Source organism: Homalodisca vitripennis, chromosome X (assembly GCF_021130785.1).
Source record: "Homalodisca vitripennis isolate AUS2020 chromosome X, UT_GWSS_2.1, whole genome shotgun sequence".
NCBI classification, from domain to species: Eukaryota; Metazoa; Arthropoda; class Insecta; order Hemiptera; family Cicadellidae; genus Homalodisca; species Homalodisca vitripennis.
Genome location: NC_060215.1, coordinates 90,012,026 through 90,038,286, shown reverse-complemented (window position 1 = coordinate 90,038,286; position 26,261 = coordinate 90,012,026). Strand labels below are relative to the sequence as shown.

At 35.0% G+C, this 26,261-nt stretch overlaps 1 protein-coding gene across 1 annotated transcript; it reads right to left on the bottom strand.

Moving 5' to 3' along the window:
* Window positions 1–2,441: 2,441 nt before the first annotated feature.
* Window positions 2,442–22,600, bottom strand: LOC124369332 (protein takeout-like). The gene is made up of 6 exons (XM_046827292.1): window positions 22,393–22,600; window positions 8,202–8,294; window positions 7,768–7,918; window positions 4,347–4,489; window positions 3,885–4,034; window positions 2,442–3,025 (listed from the first exon to the last, which is right to left on the bottom strand). Exons 1-6 carry the CDS (start codon window positions 22,472–22,474, stop codon window positions 2,865–2,867), a joined length of 780 nt encoding a protein of 259 aa, XP_046683248.1. The 5' UTR covers window positions 22,475–22,600; the 3' UTR covers window positions 2,442–2,864.
* Window positions 22,601–26,261: the final 3,661 nt, after the last annotated feature.

Sequence of the window (26,261 nt, the reverse complement as noted above, 5' to 3'; positions counted from 1 at the left end):
CTCAGATTCATTCAATAAACTAGGTTCGTATTTTTTTACAATGTATAGATTTTAAGTAGCCGTTAGTTATGTTATAATGATATGAATAATTTTAAAGTATTGAATTTACACACACAAACTAACAAGGGTCAGGGACCAGCTGTTTGTGGAGGAGGATATTTATTATCTGTGCCCCATATCTACCAAGATGTGTGACTACTCTTGTCTCTCCTGATCTTGTCTCTACCAGTGGATACGTTAATTCGTTTTGGAATTTCCTCGAAGAATACTTTCAAAACATTTAGCAGACCATTAAAGAACAGTTTAAACATAAAGTTTTAAAGCTGAATACAATATAAACAATGTTTACTCAAAACGGTCATTCTGTTTTGATCGAGAAACATTTACGGTTTTTATATCAAATTTGTTTTTAAGTGGAACATATTAAGAAGCTTTTAATTTCAATAAACATATTTAGAATTTTTGGTTTATAAAGTTGAAATAACTTATAAAGTATATAAATTTTAAATAAATGGCATTCAAATGTAAACATGAATGGCGTTCCAGAAGTAAAATAATTATAGAATGGAAGATGTTATGGGTAAGAAATTTGATATTACTAGTATACCTGTGAACTGTCTAAGCTATGAACTTCTAAAATTGATGTTGAAGCTGTGTATAGAATCACAACTAAAATTAAATCTGGGATAAAACCCAGTTTTCCGACGAAAACAAGAAGACAGTTTTCTAAATAAAATCAAATATATAACAACTGAATGCTCCTACTTTGTACTGAACGTGTCGGAAACAATATCCTACGTTAAAAGTAGCACGTTTTTGTGAGACTACACATAAACTCGTAGCTACAATATATTAGTCTAATCGCCTATCCAAGTTTAACATGTTTGCAGTGAAACAATTAATGATGTACGATTAAATGTTACATCCATTCGCAATCAGGTTAATGGCTTAGTAATTAATAGTTCGTAATAAGTTATGCTACTGTTTACTGTAATGATCATTTAATTAACTTCATTGTTCTGATACAGGGTTTAAAACGCATCATACTCAAATTGTTCCATGTGTCCAAATTATGATTTAATAATGGATGGAATTTTTTCGAAACTACTCTAAAAATGCTGGGAGAATCTAACGAAGTGGAAAGTGGTATTCTTAAGGAAAATGCGATTTGGCAGCTTAGTTGGCTGTTTTTCAAAGTTACGCACGGAAAGTCGTAATTTTGTACTTTAATGTAAAAAAATAAAGTCCATTTTAACGTAATGTACGTGTTTTATAGGACTGTATGCTGCTTTATGCATTTGAATAAAATTATTCACCTTTCCTGTACCACACAAAGATAGAAAAATGTAATGGTATAGTACGAATTGCAAATTAAAATTCTGTTTTGTATTCGTACGGCAAAATTTCATCGGAAGATTACTTCTCTTAAAATGTGATTGAGCAATAAAAATGTATAACTTATATTCGTAACGAGTATATCCCATGAAAGAGACCATCCAAAAAATATTGTAGGTTGGTCACACGAAAGCGCATGGTTATAATATTTTACAATAGGATTGAAGACAGTTCTACAATTTACAAACTTATATTACTGACTTAAATTTTAGACGAAACTCCGAAAAAACAATATTTATAGTGTTATTTTAGTTAAATTAAACTTTTAAGAGCATGGAGTATTGAAACGATCGCGTTTTATCCGATAGGAACCTTTTTAAACCTTAAACACTTTTCGAGAAGGTAGGGTCCTTACTGCTTGTGTTACACAAACAAACTTATATTTTTAATGTAATCTTTACTGCGAATACAATTGTTTCTGTCCTATGGCAGTTCAAACACAAAACATTTAATAACGGTTAAGATTAAGAAAATACCCAAAATATAGATGAAGTTACTCAGCTTTTTGTGTTTCCCATTTTAATACTACAAATTACTATTAGAAAACTAAAATTACTTTACTGTTTACAACTTTTAAGGAGGTAAAGTAAATTCATTGTATAGTCATATTAGCTCTAAATAAAATGTAGCTCATTTTTATTATGAGCTACATAAGGCTATCTTGAAAGCTATAGAGAAATTTGGGTTTATCAAGATAAATTTTGAAATATATATTTTAAGATTTCATTGATATTTTTTGAATTTAATTCTATGGCCTTTTTGACAAACTCCTTACCTTGAAACGGTTGATATTACGGTAGGTTCAATTTTGGAAAGTAGTGAAATCAAGTCTTTATGAAACAGTTTCTAAAATTAACTTGAGACTCTTGGATGTGATTTATGTACGAATAGTTAAGTATCCTATTCGGTATTGCTCACAATAAGAGATATGAAATATTTGACCCTTACATAAATAAACGAGAACGTTGACAATAACATGTTGATTTTTCTGTCCACATCATCAATAGGTATCAATGGGAGTTAATAATACGCCAATAACAAACATATTATGTGCTAAAAATATCACAAAAATGATATATTTTTACAAAATACCACACAAAGCATGTATGGAAACAAACCAAACTTTGACAGAATCATGGCCCTTTTTGTAGATATTACACTTAAACTTCTCTCTACGTTCAATAAATACAATAATAAATAACATTTTCTCGAAAAAGTCATGAAGTATAGGCTATAATTTGCGGTATGTTGTCCAACACTGTCACCGGATACAACGCCGAATAGCTTACGAGTTTATTCTGAGCTTCCTCAAACTTTTCAAACCAACTCCAAAACTTTTAATTGTTTAAAACAAACACAGTGAAAATGTAAGGTAACAAATTTGGTTTTATCCCAATCCTAAACTCCAGAAGTCAGTATAGGAAGTGCCGCCATGAACACCCCAGACACCAGACGCAGACGCAGACGCTCTACTGCTGAGCCAGCGGGAACAGCTGGTCGTAGGGTATCTTGAGGAAGATCTTGTTGAGGATCTGCCGCACGGTCTTATCAAAACTTTCCTGGGCGTATGGCAACATCTCCTCATAGAGTTCTCGCCAGAAGCGGTTCACAAACGCAATGGTGACTGTACCTAAACATGATTAAACATTATTAAATCTGCAAGTATTAGATTTAACTCAATTCAATTCTTTATTTTCAAATATAACAATAATGATATAAAACATAATTTCTAGTACTTTTAGCTAATGCAAGGTAAGTAAAACTTTTTATACGCATTAAGAACAAGTAGGTTACTGTATGTACGAAGGTTGTTAAAATAAAACTTTAGTTAATGAGGATAAATGACATGAAATCAGAATATTAATTACCAAATTAAATAAATATGCAAGGAATGACGGGTTGTCTTTAATAATACACAACACACATGTATAAAGTAAATTTTTATATAAACAGGCCGCAATTGAAACAATTGTGGAATTATATGGAATTGAAATGTTTCTGATTACTCTGTAAGGTGGCTTACAATTATGGCTATGTAATGTAATTCCATACTATCCACTTCGAGCTTGTCTGTAATATGAGCTCCAGAGGCAAGACATTGGATAAATAAGACTGTAGTTAGTTCTCAGGCAATGTCATTTTTTTCCTTTCAAAATCTTTTCTTGCATATTTAATAATGTTTAAAAAATCGATCAAATTTTTGTCTTTGATTCCTGCATTAATAATTTTTCACAATTGTTCCAATTTTTTCGTATTACATTTTTTTGTCTCAATCCATAATTTGGATCCCGAGTCAGTTTATACTGATAATTAAAACAATAATCAATATCAAAGACATACATACAAGTACACACAACGAAAATTTTGTGAAGTACGTTTTTGTCTCAACTATGGCAGGCTACTTAAAAAGTAGAAATGTCTAAATAAATATCATTAATATCGATATTTATTAATGACACATCGAGCCAAAATAAAATCAGTGTACTTACTCAGTTCAGGGTTTCCTTTGAACAGATTGTTGGCGTGAACCTTTAGTGCTTGAACTTCAGGAATCACCTCGAATTTGTCAATCCTCATAAATGTCTGGCCATCTTCTGCGAGAGGAGACCCCGTCAGTCTCCAGGTGCCACTTACTCCACCTGATCCATCCGAAACAATACGATATATATTTATTGTATGGAGGTTGGGAACAGAGTAACTAATTTTAAAAACAACATCTGTGTAAAGAACTCTTAAAATAAAAGAACACAAAAAACTCAAATGAACACCATTTACAAAATAGCAAGTGAAGTTGGTGTAAAAGTTTGTTGGCCACCAACATGTGAATAACAGTATGCCCGTCCTTGTTATATACTATATCACGCAGATTCACACAACACAATAAGCCTGCAATCGTTGTATATAACAGCTTTTGGGTACGGTGAATTGTATAAAGGTATGACTAGAATTACCCATGGTGATGTTGTAGGTGTCTCCTCCGGAGATGGGTATATCACCGACGTGTCCTTGCATGGAGTAGAATCCTCCAGTCACCATCTTGGGGATGTAAAAGTCGATCTCCATCATGAATCGCGTGGGGTCGTTAGCTACTGATCTGTCGAATACAATATTTTATATTATTTTAGAAATTTTATAGCAGATATCTAAAATAGCCTTAAATTAAATAAGGAGGATCTTAAAAAAAATGTTTTAAGCTTAAATAATTATTTAGGGAAAATATTATTCCTACTCATGTGACCTTAGAGCACTTTAATTATTAATTATTTTAATTTTAATTACTAGAGCACTACTTATCCCGATGTATTTTAATTTTTTCCATTAAACCTTGTGTTACGTAACCGTTACAACACATTTTTTACAGAAATATATTGTTCAATAAAACATGCTTGTAGCGCATTTTATGTATACCTGAAAGTTGTCAACTTCACCGTGGGCTTTATCAGTCAAGGTACAAAACGAAGTTTTGTTTTATTACCATATTTTATCTTTTAATACTTACTGACCGTTGTTAAAACGGTTTCAAAAGACGTTGTTCCCACGATTGGTAACTATGGATATTGTATCAAGGGCATTTACAAAAAGGCATGTATCTCATAAAAAGAGAGCGGCCGGTTAAATATTTGAGTTTTATACTTTTGAAATGCGTTAGTGTGCATTACTAGACAGATTGTCCATAAATATTATTGGGCATAAATATTAATTAAATATATTTAATTAACTGTTAAATGTAGTTAAACACATATTATACAAGCGTGGCAGTGTTTTTACTGTAAATGGTGTACGAGCATATGTACGAGGTGTATTGGTTTATATACAAGGTTTATAATGGTTTACATGGTGTGTTGGTGCATATGCATGGTGTATTGGTTTATGTACATAGTGTACGTATATGGTTACATGGTGTATTTTTGAATGTACATAGTGTATTGGTGGATATACATAGTGCATTGATTATGTACATGGTGTATTTGGTTACATGGTGTATATGGTTTACATGGTTTATTGGTGCATGTACATTATGTATGGTGTACATGGTAAGCGGATCAGTGAACAACAGCGGTAGTTGAAAGACTCTATCACTGTCATTTGTCGGTTTCTAGATATTGCTTCTAGGTATTTTTATTGAACAGATATTATTATATTAACAACTCATAATAGATGTACAAAATTACTCATGAAAATTAGAGTAACCTGGTGGATTTATTTATAAAAACATCATGACGGATAAACATATTCCACATATCAGGAAATAGTATTTAATGCGTGGATACAGGACCACCCGTCCGCGATGTATAGCGGTTGAACCGAGAAACCTACCTTCTTCCTTTTAACAGAAACCCCCATTTTTGCACCCTAAAAAATGTGGGAAAATAATGTTGAACATCCAAAAATGCCTCAAAATGGTGTTATTGAGGCAAATGGCATTAAATGGCAAATAGCCTTTTGGTGAGGTAGGGTTTCAAATGTGATTTTCAAAGGTGGGTCGAGGTTTCACTGATAATTTTGAAAGAGTTGTATATATATTTCGCTTCTTGTACACAATAAGGACGTCCTAAACGTCTAATTCCTAACGGCGTCACTGTTCCTTTAATGTTTTCTAGTTAACAACAAATTCTTTTTTTTATCCAAGGCTACCAAAAACGTACTCTTTAAAATAAATTTTAAACACCAAAAATAACCCAAAATGGTTCTTTAGGGGTGGAGTTTGGATGTAATTTTTGAAACATTTTCAGATATAAAGGTTCGTTCGAGCCGTACCTAATTTTAAAGGTCACTGATCGTTTTGAGAAAAAAAAATTAATTTATTTCGATTCTAGTGTACAGGGTGGTCCAAAATGTCTAAAGTTGTACGGTTTCACATGTTTGTTTTACTTTACCTCGTTAAAAATGTTATCAAATCCAAATTTTTATCTAAGGTTACCAAAGAAGTTCTCACAACAGTTCTCACTTTTCTGTAAATTTCCCATTTTGTTAAATTGCTTAAATTTAGGATATTTCAAACTCATAAAACCTAAAAACTTCTAATAGCAAGCTATGACCTTACTTCTATCAATAGCCCTCTTGAAAACTAAATTTTTGTATTTATCTAAAGTTTGGCTTTATTTTGGATGTAGACTATGAGACATGACGCCAACAATACTAATTTAAATGAGGGTTTATTGTATTGCAGCCTTGTGTTTGCCGTAGGTTCTTTGTTAATTAATGATTTTTTTACCTTTTTTAAACACTTTTTGCCCGTTATATGTCCGTGAAAATGGTAAACATTTTCACTCACCCTATAGCTCTTAGTGTAAACATGACATTTCTTCAAATCACTTTAAGACCGTTCGGGCTAAATTCTAACTGGCTAACGCTGATTTCGGAGGCAAACTAGGTTGATAATCCGAAAAAGTCAATGTCTATAAGATAATTTAATCAAGAATCGTTAGTCATAGTCGCGGACGTGCTGTCCCCGAAGGGAAACTTACTTGGTTGACTTTGAGCTCAGTTTGATTAATAAAACCAGCTTCCTCCAGGTCTATGAGAGTGTGTATTTCATTACGTCCTGCATTGCAAATGTGCAGTGTCTGGTTAGCCAAATATAATGGGAGAAAATTAACGGACCAGTTTCGGTAATATTCGTTTCACCCATCAGTACATAGGCACAGAGAAATCCAATTTTACAATTTGAAATGTATTAATAAATTGATATTCGGACATCTCTAATTTAAAACGTAGAGAGAGTGGAGGTTGCAAAGTGAAAACAGGCCAGATCTTTTTACATTATAGTAAACTTTTTGTGCTTACTTTAAACCCCCATTTGCATGTGATAAACCAATTGAACATAGCATTGGTACGTAGATGAAAGAAGAAAGTCAAATAGTCACTTTTGTAAGCAGATACAGAAACGACTTCAGTTGCCTGGGGTTTCACTTTGTCTCCGTTAATGTAACTTTCACCGGCAATTCAGATCGCCATGAAATCCAAGGAGAGACGATGTCTGCAACTGAAGTTGTTTCACTACGGACGTTTCACTAAGCGTGTGTAAGAGCTTGCATGTACGTAAAAAATTATAATTTACAGTTATTGTAACAAGAAACTACTAAGAACAATTCCACTGATTGTCAGTTCGCTACTATACAAAGTTTTTGTCTATATGCTACAATCATAGTTGTAATTATCGTACGTACCAATAGTATCTAGGTAAGTAACACGGTTCTAGACCGATATCATACTTAGAAGTAAGAATAAAATCTAGAAAACGATTGAGTAACATCTTTTTAGGGGATATTCTTGATCATTTGCTGCAAGAGATATTTTTCTTTAGTATTTCTTCTACGACCCGTTTGTTCTCATATAGTTTTAAAATAGTGCGGAAATTTTACTAATTACCTGACAGCCATGATCTTTAGTTTTCCAATGCCTCTAGTAACCGTGTCCTTGAGAATGACCTTGCCAGCGATCACATTGGCGTCGTAAGCCATCGCCATTTCAGCCACTCTCAACGGGTCTATGCTTTCCAATTCCAGTTCAGGTATACCCACTAAACAAAGAGTGGCTATTAAAATATCGTCTCCTCACATGTAATACATAATTTGTTACATTTACTACATGTTACCTTATTTTAGTTAAAAAGCACCAACAAATACTACGTGTATTGAAATAAGTTATTTTGTAACTGGTATTATAGAGCTTCAGAAAGAATTTACCAGCATATTCTTTTTTAATAGTAAGTTTCTATTTAAAATAATTCAGGCTCTGCCCTTTGTATGAATAGGTTTAGTTAGCTTTTTCAGGCTAAACTATATTAGTTAATTATAGTTTACCTTTGGCAAGTTTGGGTATGATTCCTTGTAGTGCTCGCTTGACGCAATCGTTGAATTCGGGTTTGTTTCTGTAGCATGGCTCAGTATAGGTGGCTGTAACACAGTAAATACCAGTTAACTCATACTCAAATACCAGATAGTAAATTAAATGTTATTAACTTCTAAGACATATGTTTATAGGCTCCGTATATCATACAGATATAAATAATTTTATAATAAACATCTAATTTTATTACGAATAGCAGTAGATGGTGGTAAAATATAAATTTTACTCTGAACTCTCATTATGACCATATCCGTTCTTAATATTAAGTTAATGGTGGTAGTGACAGTCTCATTTATATCAGGTCTTCATAGACCAGTTATACTATAGCAACAATTATAGATTGTCAACAGCTCGTAAAAACTCTAAACATTGCATGTAGACTGTTTCTGAATACAAATAAACTCGATACAAAGTGGAATTGTTAAACAATGACTTGAACATTACCAGAATACTAGTACTCGAAAACAATTTCTTGTTTTTCACATGCAATGTAAATTACTTAAAAACAAAATTTCCTAATTGAATAAAATACTTTCGTTTAAAAGCACTCTGAACATTTTGAAAAATCGATGTTCTATGAAAATTTATACATTTTGGATTGTTTGAAGTAGAGTGAACATCACATTTCTAAAGGAAATATTCAAAATATTGATCAGTTAAAGCAACGGAAAGGATCTGAAATGCAGCTGAACCGCTAACTCCTTAATGCTCATTTAATTATGGGAGAACGTCTTCCAAGTACTGCTTGGACATATTTGTAGGAAGATTTCTGGCACTCATTTTAAGTTAGATGGATCGAAGTAAAACTGTTTAAAGTTTACCAGGTTACAACTTAACATTATCATAAACATATACCATACATACAATAATCTCATGTTGTAAAGTGTGCATTATTATAAACAAAGCGATTAAAAGTTTCTACTAACATGGTCAATATTAAAATGTTACTCATGCAGTAACAAAAAAAAGTTAAAATTAAATAAACACAGGTACGGCAACTACTTGTATGCGTGCGGCAGTCAACGACAGGTTCAAGCTAATTTGTTAGTCAACTGTCTTATCAGCTACCTAAACACAACATTATTAACAAGAAAGTCCAAGATTGTCAAGAAAGAATTAACATGAATTCAATAAGTAGGGCAATCGACATAATTGATCGCAAGTCATCTGTAAGTATTACTATAATAAATTATAACCGGAGATGTTATAACTGTTATATTTTACATACAACCGTAATTACGTTACAAGTTTGTTGTTCACCATTTACAAAACGAGCTATTGTTGTTCCCGGTTAGTATTATTATTAGGATATGGTTTGAAATACATGTAGTTAGTTGCATCAGTGATTTTTCATCAGTTGCATCAATGAATTAACTAGTTAGTGCGGAGGAAAATAAACTGCAAACAGTACTAATAGTGGAGTCCAATCAATGTACACTTCGTTAGGTTAAAAGTTAAAGACTCGTGGTAGATGGGAGGGAGGTCCTGGCAAAATATGATTAGTCACTCAAACTTTCGAAACTTGTATTTAAAAAAGAAGAACCATTGTGGCCCAATAAGAGCAATAAAATAATCTGTGTGTACGTAGAAAGTTTACTAGGTTTCGTCATTCATCGAACACCTGCAGCATTACTAATATTCTAAAACTATAGATCTGCACCAAAATCTCGATTTGCACTTACTAAATTTCAACTTAGGCAAGAATCTCGGTTAACAACCAGTCCAAGACTTCTGTGATTAAACACACACGTGTATATTTATTTGTAGAGTCGCCTGATGATGAAACCTTTGGTTTCGAAAGGCCTCGTTCAAAAAATAAACCATTTTAAAAAGTATAGTTTTTTTAACATTTAGTAATACACAACGTGTATTTTTTTTAAATGACGCTTTTTTGTATTTGTAAACGTATTTTTTAAAGCCACGCTTATCATATGCAAAATAAATGTTAAAAATAAGTGCCCCGTGTCCTTTGTAGATAAGTTGTTCTGTTCTTAGGAAATCGGCGATAAATTCGAGTGAGATACTCGTAAAGATGGATGTAGGTCGTTGACTTGTTGGATTTCTCCGCGCGGCCAAGGGCACCTGGGTGTTGTAAGAGGACACATTCGTAACGAAACTGTTTGTATATTCAAACGTGAAAACGTCCTCGGACATTCACATCCTGATGATGCGATTCAAACTCACAGTGGACTATTAATTTGATGTGTCATGACAAGCCATCGAGCAGTGAAAACCTTTTGGTTTGTGAAACTTTAACTGGTTGGTTGAAAAGTGCGGGTTTGCATTATTTTGTGAAAGAGGACATTACAAATTTGTATTTTAGCTGTAACAGCCAACAAACAAACGGAGAAAAGTCAATGATGCCATACAGACATTTAGTAGTTAATGAACAATTTACGAACTAATGGTAAAATACAACTGTATTCGTCAGTCGTTTGTTTTAATCAAATTTACAAGATTTGCCACCAATGAATGATACAGAATACGCTAATGTATTAAATATTAGTATTGTTCTAAGTGCATTTTCAGATGTACAATACCGTATGAAGAAGTCGGAGCATATCCCATTATATAAAAACAGTAAAAACACTTCTACTGGCCCGTAGGGGGACGTCTTACTCTGACGTTTAAAGGTTGGCGACCTTTCGTACCCCGAGCTAGTGCCAGACACATCTCCAATCCTGGCACTTTCCCCTGTCTCATCCATAAATCCTACCTATTCCTAATTCCTCCCTTTTCCTGACTGGATCGTGCTATTGTTTGTGGGGAGTGCTTGAACTGCTACACTCTGAGAAGGTGTAGCAGAAGAGAGCTGATGTGAGCTTGCTCTGCCGAAGCAAACGGTAGTATGAATCCTGGTGCCAGCCACTTCGGTCCCTGGTCAGGAAGTGATTATTGGACAGAAATGTCGGAGATTTCTGTTGCCACGTGCGAGCCCGAGTCGTGCGTGAATTCCCGACTCGGTTAAACGAGATAACATCGGGCCCCGGGGAACTGGGGTAGGGTGCCCTGCCAAGCTTTGGCTGACAGGTTCCCGAGGGTATACTCGTTCCCGATGTCTCGGCCTGCACCTTTAATCACGATGCGCTGGTTCATATATTGAATGGCTACCCTAAACACTTCTCAAGCACAAAAAAATGATAGAGTTGTAGAAAGAGATTCTACTATGGATCTAGAAAAGAAACGTGCCCTCTCTTCAGAATCTGAAGAGGAAACAACCAAACAAAGAAAAACTGCAGATAAGAAAATTAATGTTCAAAATCTTCCCACCCCATTTTTTCTAGTTTTTAAGCACAAAGACGAAACTCAGAACTTGGCAAAGGTGAGCCCCTTCCTTGTTAACAAGGCTCTAGTCGGAGTGGGCGGCTCGCCGTCTTCTGTTAGGAAGCTTCGTAATGGGAGCATCTTGGTAGAGGCCGCGAACGCTCCACAGGCTCAAAAATTTCTCTCCATGAGATCCTTTTACGACAAAGTAGAAGTCGTTGTCCATCCTCATGAGACACTAAACTTCTGCAAGGGAATTGTATTCTGTCGCGATATGCTATGCTGCTCAATTGAAGAATTGAAAGAAGAACTGAAAGATTGTCTTGTGACTGATGTGGTGAGAATAATGAAGGTTGAAAACGGTGTACCGACACCTACACCAGGTCTCATTTTGACTTTTGCCCTTCCTCACCCACCAGCCACAATTAGAGCAGGATATCTTTCTCTACAAGTTCGTCCATACTTTAGAAATCCTCAGAGGTGTTATAGATGTCAACGTTTTGGGCATTCGAGCAAAACTTGCAATAACTCTGAAACATGTAGTCTTTGTGGAAAAAGTGGTCACAGTGACAAGGACTGTGCCGGTGGCGAAGAACAGTGCGTCAACTGCAAGGGCAAGCATCCTTCAAGCTCTCGCAGGTGTAAAGTATACGTAGAAGAAAAGGAAGTGCTGAAAATAGTTACTAGCGAGAAATTGTCTTTCGGCGATGCTCGTAAAGAGTATAGGAAACGACTTGGACAAACCCCGAAGAAGGACGTATCCTATTCTCAGGCTGCCTCTGTCCCTGTGCAACCGAAACCGTGTGATTCCTGCTCAGCTCTGGAAGGCATGGTTAGAGAACTAACGCAACAGGTCGCTGCCTTGGTACAACAAATTAGTGCCAAGACCTTCCCACGTGGTGGAGGCACTGATATATCAGATCTTGCACCTTCTGTGTCTGTAAGACCGGCTACACCTACTCAACCCAAGGGACGGAACACTTTAAACAAGCAACAGTCTACTGAAGGCCAGGTTGCTGCTCAATTTTTAAAAACCCCTAATGCTGGAGGTTCCAGCGTGACGGGAAGGAAAAATATATCTCCGGAAGTACGCCAAAAACTCGTTTCTGGGATAAATCAAAAAATTGCCTTCAAAGTGGTCGAACGGTCAAAGGGTGCCAACAGAACCCCTCCCTCATACCAGTCCTCCAAATCCAGCCTAATGGAGGAGGATTTGTTTGATGACGACCTTAGGCCACATTCAGAAATTGAAAAAACTACTGTAAATTTCAAACAAAATCAAGGAAAAAACAAAAAACAAAATTACTTTTAAAACCTAATTTTATATGAATATTATACAATGGAATATTAACGGACTGCGAAGCCATCTGGAAGACCTGAACCTACTAGCATCACAAATAAAACCAAACGTCATATGTATTCAGGAGACCAAGCTTCGCCGTGCATGCCAATTTTCCATCAGGGGATGGGATATCTTCCGCCATGACAACCATAATGACGGACATGCATGTGGAGGAGTTATGGTTCTCGCAAATCCTTCTCTGAATACATTGGAGGTACCTTTGAACACACCTCTACAAGCAATATGCACAAAGCTAGATATACCGTTTAAATTACACATCTGTTGTGTTTATATCCCCCCGCCACCAGAATATCTTCCAAGAGAATATCTATTGGACCTTATTAATCAATTGCCTCATCCTTTCGTACTTGTGGGCGATTTCAATGCCCACCATCGTTTTTGGGGCTCTAGTACTTGCTCTCCAAGAGGCAACATGGTTTCCAAGGTCCTTGATGATCTGAATCTTGTTTTATTGAACGACGGCTCGCCAACTTATCTTTGCCCGAGAACAGGTTCCTGGTCAGTATTAGACCTAACCGTGTGCACACCACAAATTGCTTACCGCTTCGATTGGTCAGTTTCCTCTGACCTTTACGGTAGCGACCATGCACCGGTCATAACTAGAGTTCTAGATATTCCAGGTAATGTGCCCCAGAGACCTAAATGGGTGCTTGATAAGGCAGATTGGGGCAAATTTAAACAAGTTTTACAGGCACCAGATGTTTCGACATCAGTGAATATAGACTCCGCCGTCAACAATATAACTGTTGCCATTTCAAGTGCCGCTCTGGAAAGTATTCCAAAAACAACAGGAATCATTAAAAGAAGAAACGTACCTTGGTGGACAGAAGAATGTAGGATATCGCTTCGGGAGCGCAGGAAAGCCTTGCGGTTATTTAATAGATCTCCGACCGAGGAAAACCTTGCACGATTTCGTCTTGCCAGAGCTAAAGCTCGTCTCATATTTAAAAGATGTCGACGAAATTCATGGAAGGAATTTACTTCTTCGATAAACCGTACCACCGCTTTATCTCTAGTGTGGAGGAGACTAAAGGCAGTTTGCGGAAAACAGCCACCTCTGCCTATTCTTGGCTTAAGGGTGAACGACATCATATTAACCGAGCCGAAAGATGTGGCAAACGCTCTGGCCTCGACCATTTCTAATGTGTCGAGGACGACGTCCTACAGTCCTTTGTTCTAGCGAAATAAAGTACAACATGAAGCACAGCCCATAAATGACAATAATTATATAAATCCCTTAAATTTATTGTTTTCCCTTGACGAACTAGAATCTGCTATTTCTCCCATTATAAACTCAACTCCCGGTGCTGACGACATTCACTACGCCATGTTGAGAAACCTTCCTGTAGAGGTTAAAGCGTGCCTCTTGTCCCTTTTCAATAGAATTTTTCAAGAACGCAGCTTTCCAAGTTCATGGCGTAACTCTTATGTTGTACCATTATACAAACCTGGCCAAGACAAGTTCTCCCCTACTAGCTACAGGCCTATCTCGCTTACCAGTTGTCTTTGTAAGATACTGGAGCGGATGGTAAATCGTAGACTGGCATGGTTCCTAGAATACAATAATCTCCTGTCTCCACAGCAATGTGGTTTCCGTCGAGGCCGTTCAACTCTAGACCACCTAGTATGTCTAGACTCGTCAATCCTGAATGCGTTCCTTGAACGGAGGCAACTTGTTGCTGTATTTTTCGATATAACAAAAGCGTATGATACAGCTTGGCGTAGGGGAGTTATAAATACCCTTTCAAATTGGGGCGTCGGCGGTAATATGTTATATTTTATTAAAGGTTTTATGGATGAACGTTCTTTTAATGTAAGACTGGGAACTCATTTGTCCGACACCAAAATTCTTGAGAACGGTATACCTCAAGGGAGTGTCCTTAGCTGTACTCTCTTTGCTGTGGCCATAAACAGCATCACTTCCTGCGTCAGAGCTCCTGTCAGATGCTCTCTATTCGTAGATGACTTTGCTGTGTTTGTCCCTGCCAGTAGGCTGGCTACTGCAGAGAGGTACCTTCAGCTCACCATCCACCGTCTTGAAGATTGGAGCAACCAAACCGGGTTTTCTTTTTCTCCTTCAAAGACTAAATGTATTACTTTTTCTCGACTGAGGAACGTCGCTGATCCAATTCTTAGGATAAATAGAATAATAATCCCAGCGAGCCGCTGTGTGAAATTCCTGGGGTTGTGGTTTGATTACAGACTGACATGGGTTCCGCACATTAAAGAACTTAAGGCGAAATGTCTAAAGAGACTTAACGCGATGAGAGCTTTAAGCGGAACGAAGTGGGGTGCAGATAGAAAATGCATGCTTCAGTTTTACAAGGCATATATTAGACCTTGTATTGATTATGGATCACAGGTATATTCTTCTGCCAAGCCAACAGCCCTTAAAATGTTGGACTCAATCCGTCACTCTGCTATCAGATTGGCTACTGGAGCTTTTCGTTCCAGCCCCCTTGTCAGTCTGTTAGCTGAGAGTGGTGAGCCATTCCTATCTTTGAGACGTGTTCAATTGGCTATGAACTATTTTTTTAGTTTAAAATCAAAGCCAGAAAATCCGGCCTTTGAGGTAGTCCTAGACACATCGCTTGCTCCCTTGTACCACAATAAGCCTAATGCCCCCGCACCCTTTGGCATTAGAATCCTGTTACATCTCGCAGAAATGGACATGAGAGCGATTGATGTTGAAGTATGTCACGAGATGGATAGGCTACCATGGACAGTCAGAACTCCCATTGTAATACTGTCGTTATTACAGTTGGACAAGCAAGACGCATCACTGTTGTCCACAAGCGCATGTAGAGAAATTTTGTCATCCTGTTCACCCTGCGATGTCATCTACACGGATGGCTCAAAGAGTGAGGCAGGAACGGGTTGTGCCTTTGTCACTTCCAATAGAGAGTACAAATTCTGCCTCACTCCTGAATCTTCAATATACACAGCAGAACTAACAGCTATCTTGAAATCGTTAAATATTGTATGTCCAAGAACAAATAGGGTGGTAGTGTGCTCAGACTCGCTAAGCGGTCTGCTGGCAATCAAGGACATGTTCTCCAAACATGTCCTGGTTCGTAAGATCCGCTACGCTTTGAGCGAGATGATGTCGCGGGGTATCGCAATTACGTTACTATGGGTACCTGGACATACCGGAATACCTGGTAACGAGATCGCAGATAGGGCAGCAAAGGAGGCAATCTCTCTGACTCCATGTACTAGGCGATCAATCGCGTCCGATCTAAAGCCGATTGTAAAGTCACGACTACAACATCAGTGGAATGTATCGTGGGATCAAGTGACCAATAACAATCTTCGGCAGATTAAATACACAGTAAAGCCTTGGTCAACTGCTTACCGCACTAACCGTAGAGAGGAAGTTGTACTGTGTCGACTCCGTATCGGACACACACGCCTCTCTCACGGTTTCCTAATGAGTCGTGGTGATCCACCGCAGTGTGCGGAGTGTAACATGGCGTTAAACGTCAGCCACGTGTTGATAGACTGCCGCCTCTACGCCGGGCAGAGGAGAGCACATCGTTTTCCAGGCCGGTTAGATGAGTTGCTTGGTGACAAAGAAGATGTTTTAACAAAGCTCTTTAGTTTTCTGGAGAGCACCAAATTAATGTCCAGAATATGAGTGATATAGTACCTGATTAGTTTTAGTAAACATTTTAACCGCTAGTTTTAGGCAAGGGTGAGCCCTTTTACAATTCACCCCTGAGTTGTTATTTAGTTTTAAGGCTTTTAACTAGCACCGCCTAGGTGCAATCTTTTAAATTTCGTTAGGAACATTTCTGTGTTTTAATCAAGGGTAAGCCCCTTTACAATTAGAAATTTCTGTGAGGTAAGAGACACCACTATCTTAATATGTAGGTGTCACGTAAGGTGACGGGCATTGATGACCAACGTGTCTTTTGCCTTATTTCTATTTATTTGTTATTGGTGAGGGTGGGTCCCTTTACAACCTACCTTCATTAACTTACCTGGTTTTAGCATTAGATATTTGTTATATTTATTATCGTTATTTTTTATCTGATATATTTAACTATTGGGCCCCTTTACAGCCTTTTGGCTACTTTTGTTATTTAGTTTTAGTCCTCTGTTGCTTGTTGTTTTTGTAATTGTCTTAATGTGATAACTTTCTTTGACAGTGATCCGCTGTCTATTCTTTGTACTGATAACGTGACACCATATTTTAAAGTGTAGGTGTCCGTTAACCCTACGGGCATTGATAACCTCCGTGTTTTATGCCCTTTATAAAAGGAAAAAAAAGCACTTCTACTGTCGATTAAATTTACAATTAACGGAATACGTAATAAATCTAATTTTCCAGTTTTTGCAAATATAATATGTAAGGGAATTCGCGTTCATCCATTTGTATATATCTAGGGCGTAATTCACATAACAGAATCATACTCTTTTATTTTCCCGAAATTTTCTTTCCAGACACTCCTCCTCCTCCCCTGATGTCCAAGAACAAGGGGCGCAATTCCTAAACATATTTGTAGAAATAGAATTTAGTAAAGATTATAAGGCACAGAATTTCACTTAGGCATAATATAGTGTACTTACATCATCAAACATGTGTGTTAGGATACATAATTTACTTGAATTTTTAGTAATGTCAGTAGCAAACGCCATTCAGAACTAAACATATTTAAGGCTTAAAAGTAATTATCCGTAAATGTGGTTGGATTTCTAAATTACTTGGGGGATTTATCCTCCAAATTCCCTCTTCTGAACTCAAATTAGAAGGTATGCTATATCTATAAATTGTTAAATTATTGGGGTTTTTAGTATTTAATAATGACAAGCCGGTCAAACTTAAAATATAATATTTATCATTTATCGGATATTTTATGAAAAGAAAAATAATATAATACGAATATATATGCCTATTTATCTATCCTATTTTGAATAATTTAAATATATACATTTGGAGAAAATTGAGTTTCGCTGTAGTTGGCAGCCATCTTGATTCAAGCCACCATAAGAACAATAAACTTCATGCATTTTGGCGTCCTTATTTTTAGTCTTAAAGGTATCGTTCGTACGCTTCCACACGCTTTTTTATAGTTCTTTTTATATTGGTTATTAAAAAATTCTCAAACTTTTTTTATATTTCATAATGTTATATATTAAAAACTATAAATTTGACAACACTAACTAAAATACGGTATTTTGTTGTAGTATTTTTAAAAACTCTTTAAGATACTTTTCCTGAAGACAGGAAATATAGCAAATAATAATTCTTTTGGTTGTTCCACTAGAAATTGAAGACAGTAGTATTTAGGGTGGGGATATCTTATTAATTAGGCCCAAAGAAAACGGCTAACGATACCAAGCTTTCACAGTAAATGAAAGAGGACTGTCGGGCTGCTATGGTATATGTTTTGTCATTTATAAAAACTAATTTACTTACGTAATATTTTATTTCAAAGCGTGTAAATTAATTAGATGTAATTTAATGAACATTTTTTCTCTTTAGTAATAAATAATTTAAAAAACACACCTTATTCATAATTTATAATTCAAGGAATGTGTACATATTAGAAAGCTTCATAAAAGTTATGCTGAATATCAAACAGCTTTAAACCCAGTCGAGTAGATTTACAAACCAACATTACATTTTACGCATTTGATTATTAATGTAACTATTTTACTTGAAACTTACCTCTGACAGGTTTAAAATATGAATGGTGAAATGAGTGTTAATATCTTGAAAACGTAAAGGAAATCTGCCACAGCGGATAGTGATATTCTGAACGTTATACTAATATGAAAGCGTAAAAGAGTGTGTATTATGGAAGGGAGATTACATTGTTCACTCTCACTGACCGGATCCTTGTCAGATAAGAAACCGTCAATAGACATTACTAAAATGGGGTTTCTAGAGTGTCTCTTGTAACGGGGACAATAGAAAGTGTTCTAGGCTATAATTATCCACCTCCGAGCTAGTAGAAACGAATAACGTTGACCAACATAACATCGAGGTTAATTTCAGAAACTTTTTGATTGTTAAAACGTTTACATGAATATCTTCCAAATGCATTCATAATTTATCAATAGCGAGTCGAAAGGTTCGAAAGGAGAGATATCTTTACGGTGGATTGTTTTCAGCTTTCTTTTCTGACCGATTTAGCTCACACTGAAAAGTGGCTCTCTTTTAGGGTACTTCAGTTTAAATTACACGCCGAAACAGACAATATCTTCTTCGTCTGAATTATGGTCTCATGTTTTTGGGTTTAGTCTGAAAAATATTTTCACTTTCCCTTGCTGGAGGAAGTTTAAATTACAATATTTGTAACGTTTGTAGATCTTCTGTGTTTTCATGAAATTATTGTGGTTAAACAAAATAAATTTATAACCTAATTAAGAATGTTTTTGGGATTGTAAGAACACTCTTTAAGGCTTTTACAGGTGTTCTTAAGACTGCATATGGCCAAAGGTTTCCACTAATGTACTAACAATCATATCAAGAGTAGCTGTATACGTTTAATAAAGTTGATAATGTGTGTTGATATTACTCATACGTCTTGAACTAGCATTGCCTGAATGAAGATATCATTCATATCATACCAGAGGGAGGTTATAAAATAAGTGAGCTTAAAAGGATGTCTAAGGATTTATTATTAAAAACTAATGTTTTTGCTATTTTGTGACTACACTTTTATAAAATGAACAGTATTTTACACATTGTGTCCTTGATTTGTTTCCTCCCTAAAGAACAAGCAGCTTCTGCTACAGAAACTGAATTTTTAGTTTTAAGCTTCACTAGACTTTTTCAAATGACTTGAATGAACGTATCTCATTGAATGAACGAAAATGTTTATTTTCGTTCATTATCTGTTCATAGAATCTTGCTTAAATAATTGTTCACTAGTATGGTATTCACCTAAAGCATTCATGAGCGCATTTGAGGTTTTATTATTTCATGAATTTAATTTGGATAGTAATTAATCTGACACCTCCATTATTTAATGTTATATATATATATATATATATATATATATAATATTAATATTAATATAACATATAATATTATATATAATAAACAATTATTGAAAAATATTTAACTAAACAATTCATCTTTATAATATATTATGATTATCAAGAATATAGCTGTAAATTGGCGTACGCTTGTTATTATAAGTGCAAATTTAAAAAAAACAAAGATACAAAAATGGAATAATAATCAAGACAATACTGACAGTTGAACGAAATGTTATAAATGTCAATAAAAATAAGTTTACACACACACACACACACACACACACATATATATATATATATATATATATATATATATATATCAACTTATTTATATTGATATTTATATAATATATATATATATATATAAAACTTATTTTATATAAGTTATATATATATAATTAACTTATATATATATAAAACTTATATATATATATATATATAGGATGGTAAAAAATTTTATATGAGGGGCATCAGAATTATAACGAGAAATATGACATGATTGTTACTGTTACATTATTATAGCCTACTACATACATATTATTTCCAATTCTTGATGTTCTGTGTTTCCAATATCATGCTGTTATTTATAAGTTAAATATTATACTATACTACAAATCTCGGTTATCTAAATACTACTAATAGTACAATATATTTAACATTTTGCAAACTTATTTTAACGACAAATTCACAAAAGCGGGATTTTTACCAAATTAATTGTTCTCTCTCTCTCTCTCTCTCTCTCTCTCTCTCTCTCTCTCTCTCTCTCTCTCTCTCACTCTCTCTCTCTCACTCTCTCTCTCTCTCTCCCTCCCCCAGTTCCCTTTCCGTTACCTACATTCACAATATCTTCAAATGATGTAGTGTAATGTGGGCATTCAAACATCACCTTGCTTAAAATGCATACTATAATACAAAATGTATAGCCTTATGTGTTACATGTATAATGGTTCCATATTTTCTGAAAATTGTAAATCTTTACAACTTTTTTTTATTATTGTTTACAGTGAGACATCTTTGTAAGGTTTATACGTTCTTACAGTTAACGGAAAATACAGTCCAAATACAGAACCAGTTGGTTGTAAAGTAGGTAAAAAGTAAAATTAGTCTTTAATTACTGAAAATTATAGTAATGAAAACGGTGAAGTATGTACTTGTTTAAGAGCCAGTTGTAGGGTGGAAAGGGAAGGATAGCCGGTTAAATTAGACAGGCCATGGTCAACAACTGCCGGATAGGCCAGTGGGTGTTGCGGAGTAGGGTACGCGTATGCGCTGCGCGGGTATTACTCAAAATTACATTAAAATAACTACTTGTTAATCTATAGATATGGCTATTATTATATGCATTTTGATCTCTACTGTGGTTACACATCTGCAGTGTATGTATTTGAGTTTTTATTTATTATTTCTTGTCGTTGTTTAAGGTCGTGTTGTTTGTGGAGTTGACATAATAATACTCATTGTACAATAATACTCATTGTGGATGATTCTAGGTCCAGTAGAAAGGCTTTGGTAAAATATTACGGTTTTAATCTTTTTTCTAGGTATTATATATATATATATATATATATATATATATATATATATATTTCAACTGAATAATATGTCAGAATTGTGCTTTGGTTATAAAATGGCGTTATAAACTGTTCTTCTGTATACTAACTACTTGTTGACACTTTATAATAGTATAAGGAATTCAATATTTTAAAGTTATGCTTCTGGTGCAGTTAAGTAGTTTGAAAGAATTTTTGCCAATTTGCTTAAGAAATGTTGATATTTTTTGGATTAAGCTAAAATTTTGTCGTGTGCAAAATCAGTCACTTCAGTTTGTTTTATTTGCTGCAATGCAAAGAAATAACTCTCTACGGTTGACTTCGAGAATGCTTTTGTGTAACTCTACATAGTCATACTTTATGCAAGTTTTCTAATAAGAATGAAATTAAAAGCGATTAAAACACAGTCCCTCATGGATCTCATCATAATATTCCACTAGGGTGTTGAGAGTGTTCATATATACATTCTTTTGGTCAAGGCTGTGAGGTTGCTTCTCGAATTCAATTTAAATTTTGCAAATTTAAAATATCTGGAATGATTAACTTACTTTGTGACCAGAATCTCTGCCAATATTTTTATTGCATGTTGGTTACAATTTTACTTCCAGCTTCTATCTCTAACATAAACATCTCTACCCTTTGCTCTGTTCTCCAGGAATATGTGCAATGAGATATATTCTATTATTCTATTTTATTCTATTCTATCGTTAAGATAATGTGGTTTGAAAAACTGTCATAAGCGCCAAGAACTGTTTCAAGTTAAACATTACATGCTATTAAATGTTTAAAACATATTTTCATGTACTTCACTTCTGTATCATATATAACCCATGCATAACGTCGATTGGTGTTAAAAACATCGTAAAACTATAAAAAGTCTCATTAGAATAATAAAAACATGTGAAACCCGATACGACATGAACAATAAAAATATTGTTCTCTAAATATTACTCTCAGTTTTTAAATATTACTCACGGACTTCGATGTCGCCCTTGATGATGGCTGCCCCGGCGTAGGCCAGGACAGCTGCGGTCGTCACTCCCCACAAGGCCCACATAGTTACTGCGCTCGGGAAAGTGTGTCCTGCTTTATACGGGCCTACTTTACGCTACGGCCACTCGGGCGGTCGCTCTCACTCTCGCCGGGATGGTCGTTGGGCTCTTCCTTCGCGCGTGCCTCCGCCTCCGTGTCCCGCGTTCACTGTGCTGCGACTGACGTGACGTCGCATCCCAATAGCGACGTGTTCAGAGACGTGTTACCGTTCACTTTCTGGATTAGTCGATCTTCTTTTGAAAGTAAAACCCAGTAAATAGGTCAAGACAAACCCAATGGAACATAGGTGTCATTGGATTTATTTAACCAACCAAAAAAGTTTTAGAGTTAGGTAATAGTTTAATTTAATAGTTTTTTTTTTATTCTAAACTTCATCAGTTCTCAGAATTAAAATGAACATGTGCCGACGTTTGATAGTCTTACGCTAAGCAATAAATTGTAGTTTACTGGTTTGATTTTGTTTTCAATATTGCGCACTTGATATTTACAAAGAAAATTCATTATTGATTCGTCCAGGAGTAAAGCGAATTTGAGTAATGTTTATGGTTCAAAACTATTTTCATTTGTACAGAGTTTAGGATATAGAAGGTTTTATTTCATGAAAAATGTAATATATAACAAAGCCAAACTTTACGTGACTGGGTTTGATGTCAAAATAAAAAAGAAATGGCACAATTCTAATGTATCAGTGGCAATGATTGGTATAATTTCCTATTCCAACAAGCAAGATAATTTTTATCCAAACGATAATCTAACTATATAAGGGAGTAGTATATTATTATTTTCTTTTTTTTCAAATACGGTAGCCTTAATATTTAGTAACTTTAATGAAATTTGGATTTAATTAATCAGGGAATTAATTAAACAGATTGTAGGCCAACTTCCACCTTTGCACAAAATATATAAACGAAAACTTAAACTAAACTTGTTACTCTATTTTAGTTTACGTTTCATAATTTTTTCGAAAGATCTTATTTACGAAATTACTTTATTTAATTGTCAATTTTAAACATATTTATAATTACAGAAATGTAATGAATATTAAGCATAATTTTTATTCTATAGCCCCTATAGATGTCCCGATAAAATTAACTGAACAAAAATTACCACAAATATACAATTTACTTTATCACTAATAAATTTCTCTTCATCTTGTATGATTTCAGCTTTTTATACTAGTACCTTTTTCAACAGGGAGACTACATCACTGCATTAAAAATCATTTCCATGGTTCCAAATATAGAATCAAATCATTTATACTCTTGGGTAGATGGATCAACAATAAAAACAGCATACATCAATGTACTAACGTATTACTATTTTGGGATAAATTCGTAACGTTTATTCAGTTATGAACAGTATAATATAATACATTATGTTGAGAAAGGTGTTTTCAATACTGAACACGAATGCTATAAGGTGTGTCCATAAATTACTCTATACAGAAATGAAAAAGTTTAAAGATAGATTTGGCAAAACATCAAGTACTGTACCCAACAAATTGTCTAACGAGTGTGCAAAATAACAACAATCAGGAGGTTATTTAGCTGTTAAATGCAACTTATTTAGCGGCAAATTATTAATCAGCAGTGAAACGCAATTAAATGTGTATAAACAGCAGTAGCCTGAGTTAATATCAATGAAGATTGAATCACAAAAAGTACTTGGTCTGCCAGGACTCGAACCCAGATGTCTCATTTGCCGGGTGACCGTGCTACCACTATAGACAGCACAAAACCCTTGCTTCTTACAATTAAATTATTTTCTATTTGACCGTTTCCATGACATACCTGTATGTGTTTAAATAATTAAACTAACATATGATCGGAGGACCAAATATCTGCCAAACGAATTTTACATTTATTTAGTTTGTATAAACGGCAATAGACTAATTTCATTTCAATAAAAATTAAATCAGAAGTGCTTTTGTAACACATGTAAAACTAAAAGGTTTGATAAAGAAAATAGATTAAAAGTTCATGGATAGATCAAATAGATCATTGTCGTTTAAATGGTATATAAATGTTTTATTTTTATTTGGTAAAAAAATAAAATTTTCTTCTATATTAACTTTTAAAGACTAATACAAAACATTTTTTTAACAGGGTCATCAAATTTAGGCTTTCCCATCATTACAAAAAAAAAATAATCGGATTACCCAAACCTCTATTATTTATTTGCCAGTTAAAACTAAAAATAGCCTTTATACTTTTGCTCTTGTATAACTTATCACCGCATCAAATCTCCAGTCATATACGTATACTCCATTTCTGGTACATCCATTCCACGGTCCCAGTGTGTAAAAGACCTAGGCGTTATATTTGCCAGCGACATGGGATTTTCTGGACATATAGACCACATCAGTAGCAGAGCAAACAAGATGCTTGGTTTCATAGCAAGATTCTCCAGAGGCATCGACAACCCTTCTGCTCTTCGCTCTCTGTATTGTTCCCTTGTGAGACAGCTTGTGGAATATGCAAGTCCCGTGTGGTCGCCTTACACTGTTGGCAATAGGACGAGACTGGAGGCTCTACAAAGGCGTTTTCTTCGCTTGATTGGTGTCCGGCTGGGTTTTGCCTATCTTGATGTGCCTGTGGAGGAACTGTCCGGCAATCTGAACTTGTCACCTCTTGCCCTGCGACGTGACGTGGCTGATGTTGTCCTTCTCTGGAAGATAGTGAATGGTCGCATGAACTGTCCAGATCTCCTAGCTGAAATCGACCTCAGAATTCCGGCAAACACAAGATCTCGAGATCTGCTGGGTCGAAGATATCACTCAACCAACTTCGACTTCAACAGTCCTTTCGCAAGGTTTATTCGCCTGGGAAATCGGGTTGCGTCTGGGTGTGACCTGTTCTTCGATGGTCTTCACCAGGTTCGCCGGCAGGCCTTCTCTCTTCTTTCTGCTGGGGTTGTACAGGCGAGGACCATCGCGCGGGGAGTGGAAGTTCTCACCAATTAAGCTACTGATTATACAGCAGTGGCCAGCTGTTCAGGAGGAAGGTCACCTCACTTATCGCAGCTCAAGAGTGATTGGAAGCGCCTCTACGGAGTGTCGTGTACTGCAATTTTATATAATAATTTATTTCCCAGCTAATTATTAATTACTCATTTTTAATACTAATATATGGTATTCTTGTTATTGCTAAATTACATAGTTTATTAGCTGTTAATATTAGTTCTCATTGCTTTTATATATTTATTATATTCTATTTATTCCTGTTATTGCACTTTTATATAGTTTATTATTGTTGGTATTTATTATTATATATATTGTATTGTTGTTAGTATCTGGTTTTTGTTAATTAATTGCTGTATTTGCAGAACACATCTTGCAGTTTCATTGTTTATGTTTCAATAGTTTATATTTTTGTTTACATCTTGTTGTTTATAAGCTTCATAATGTTATTGTATCGCATTCTCTCGATTTATACACTTATTCTTTTTTTTGTATTTTTATTGCCTTATCGCTTGTATCAGCTATTGTGTAATTTATTGTAAAATGGTTTGTCCGTTAATAAATAAATAAATAAATAAATAAATAAATATACATTTTTAAGTCATTCATTCTAAACATAACTCTTACCTGCTAATTTCAAATTAATGCATAGAAAAACGTTTTAATATAACTTGTCCTTGTTGGTTTGACCCTGTCTTCCCCATGCAAAAACATTCAACATATTTTATAATATTATTTTTATTTATTTATAGTTAAAACTAAAATTGTTGTCAAGGTAATATTTGACCCATATGATGTTTTGGTTTAAATAAACACATTCTATAGCAACCTG

Coding starts and splice junctions, on each gene's coding strand:
- LOC124369332 (XM_046827292.1), bottom strand. CDS start 22,474: ATGTGGGCCTTGTGGGGAGTGACGACCGCAGCTGTCCTGGCCTACGCC. Junction 4,035..4,346: donor CACCTACAACATCACCATGG/GTAATTCTAGTC, acceptor CGGATGGATCAG/GTGGAGTAAGTGGCACCTGG. Junction 3,026..3,884: donor CAAAGGAAACCCTGAACTGA/GTAAGTACACTG, acceptor AATCATGTTTAG/GTACAGTCACCATTGCGTTT.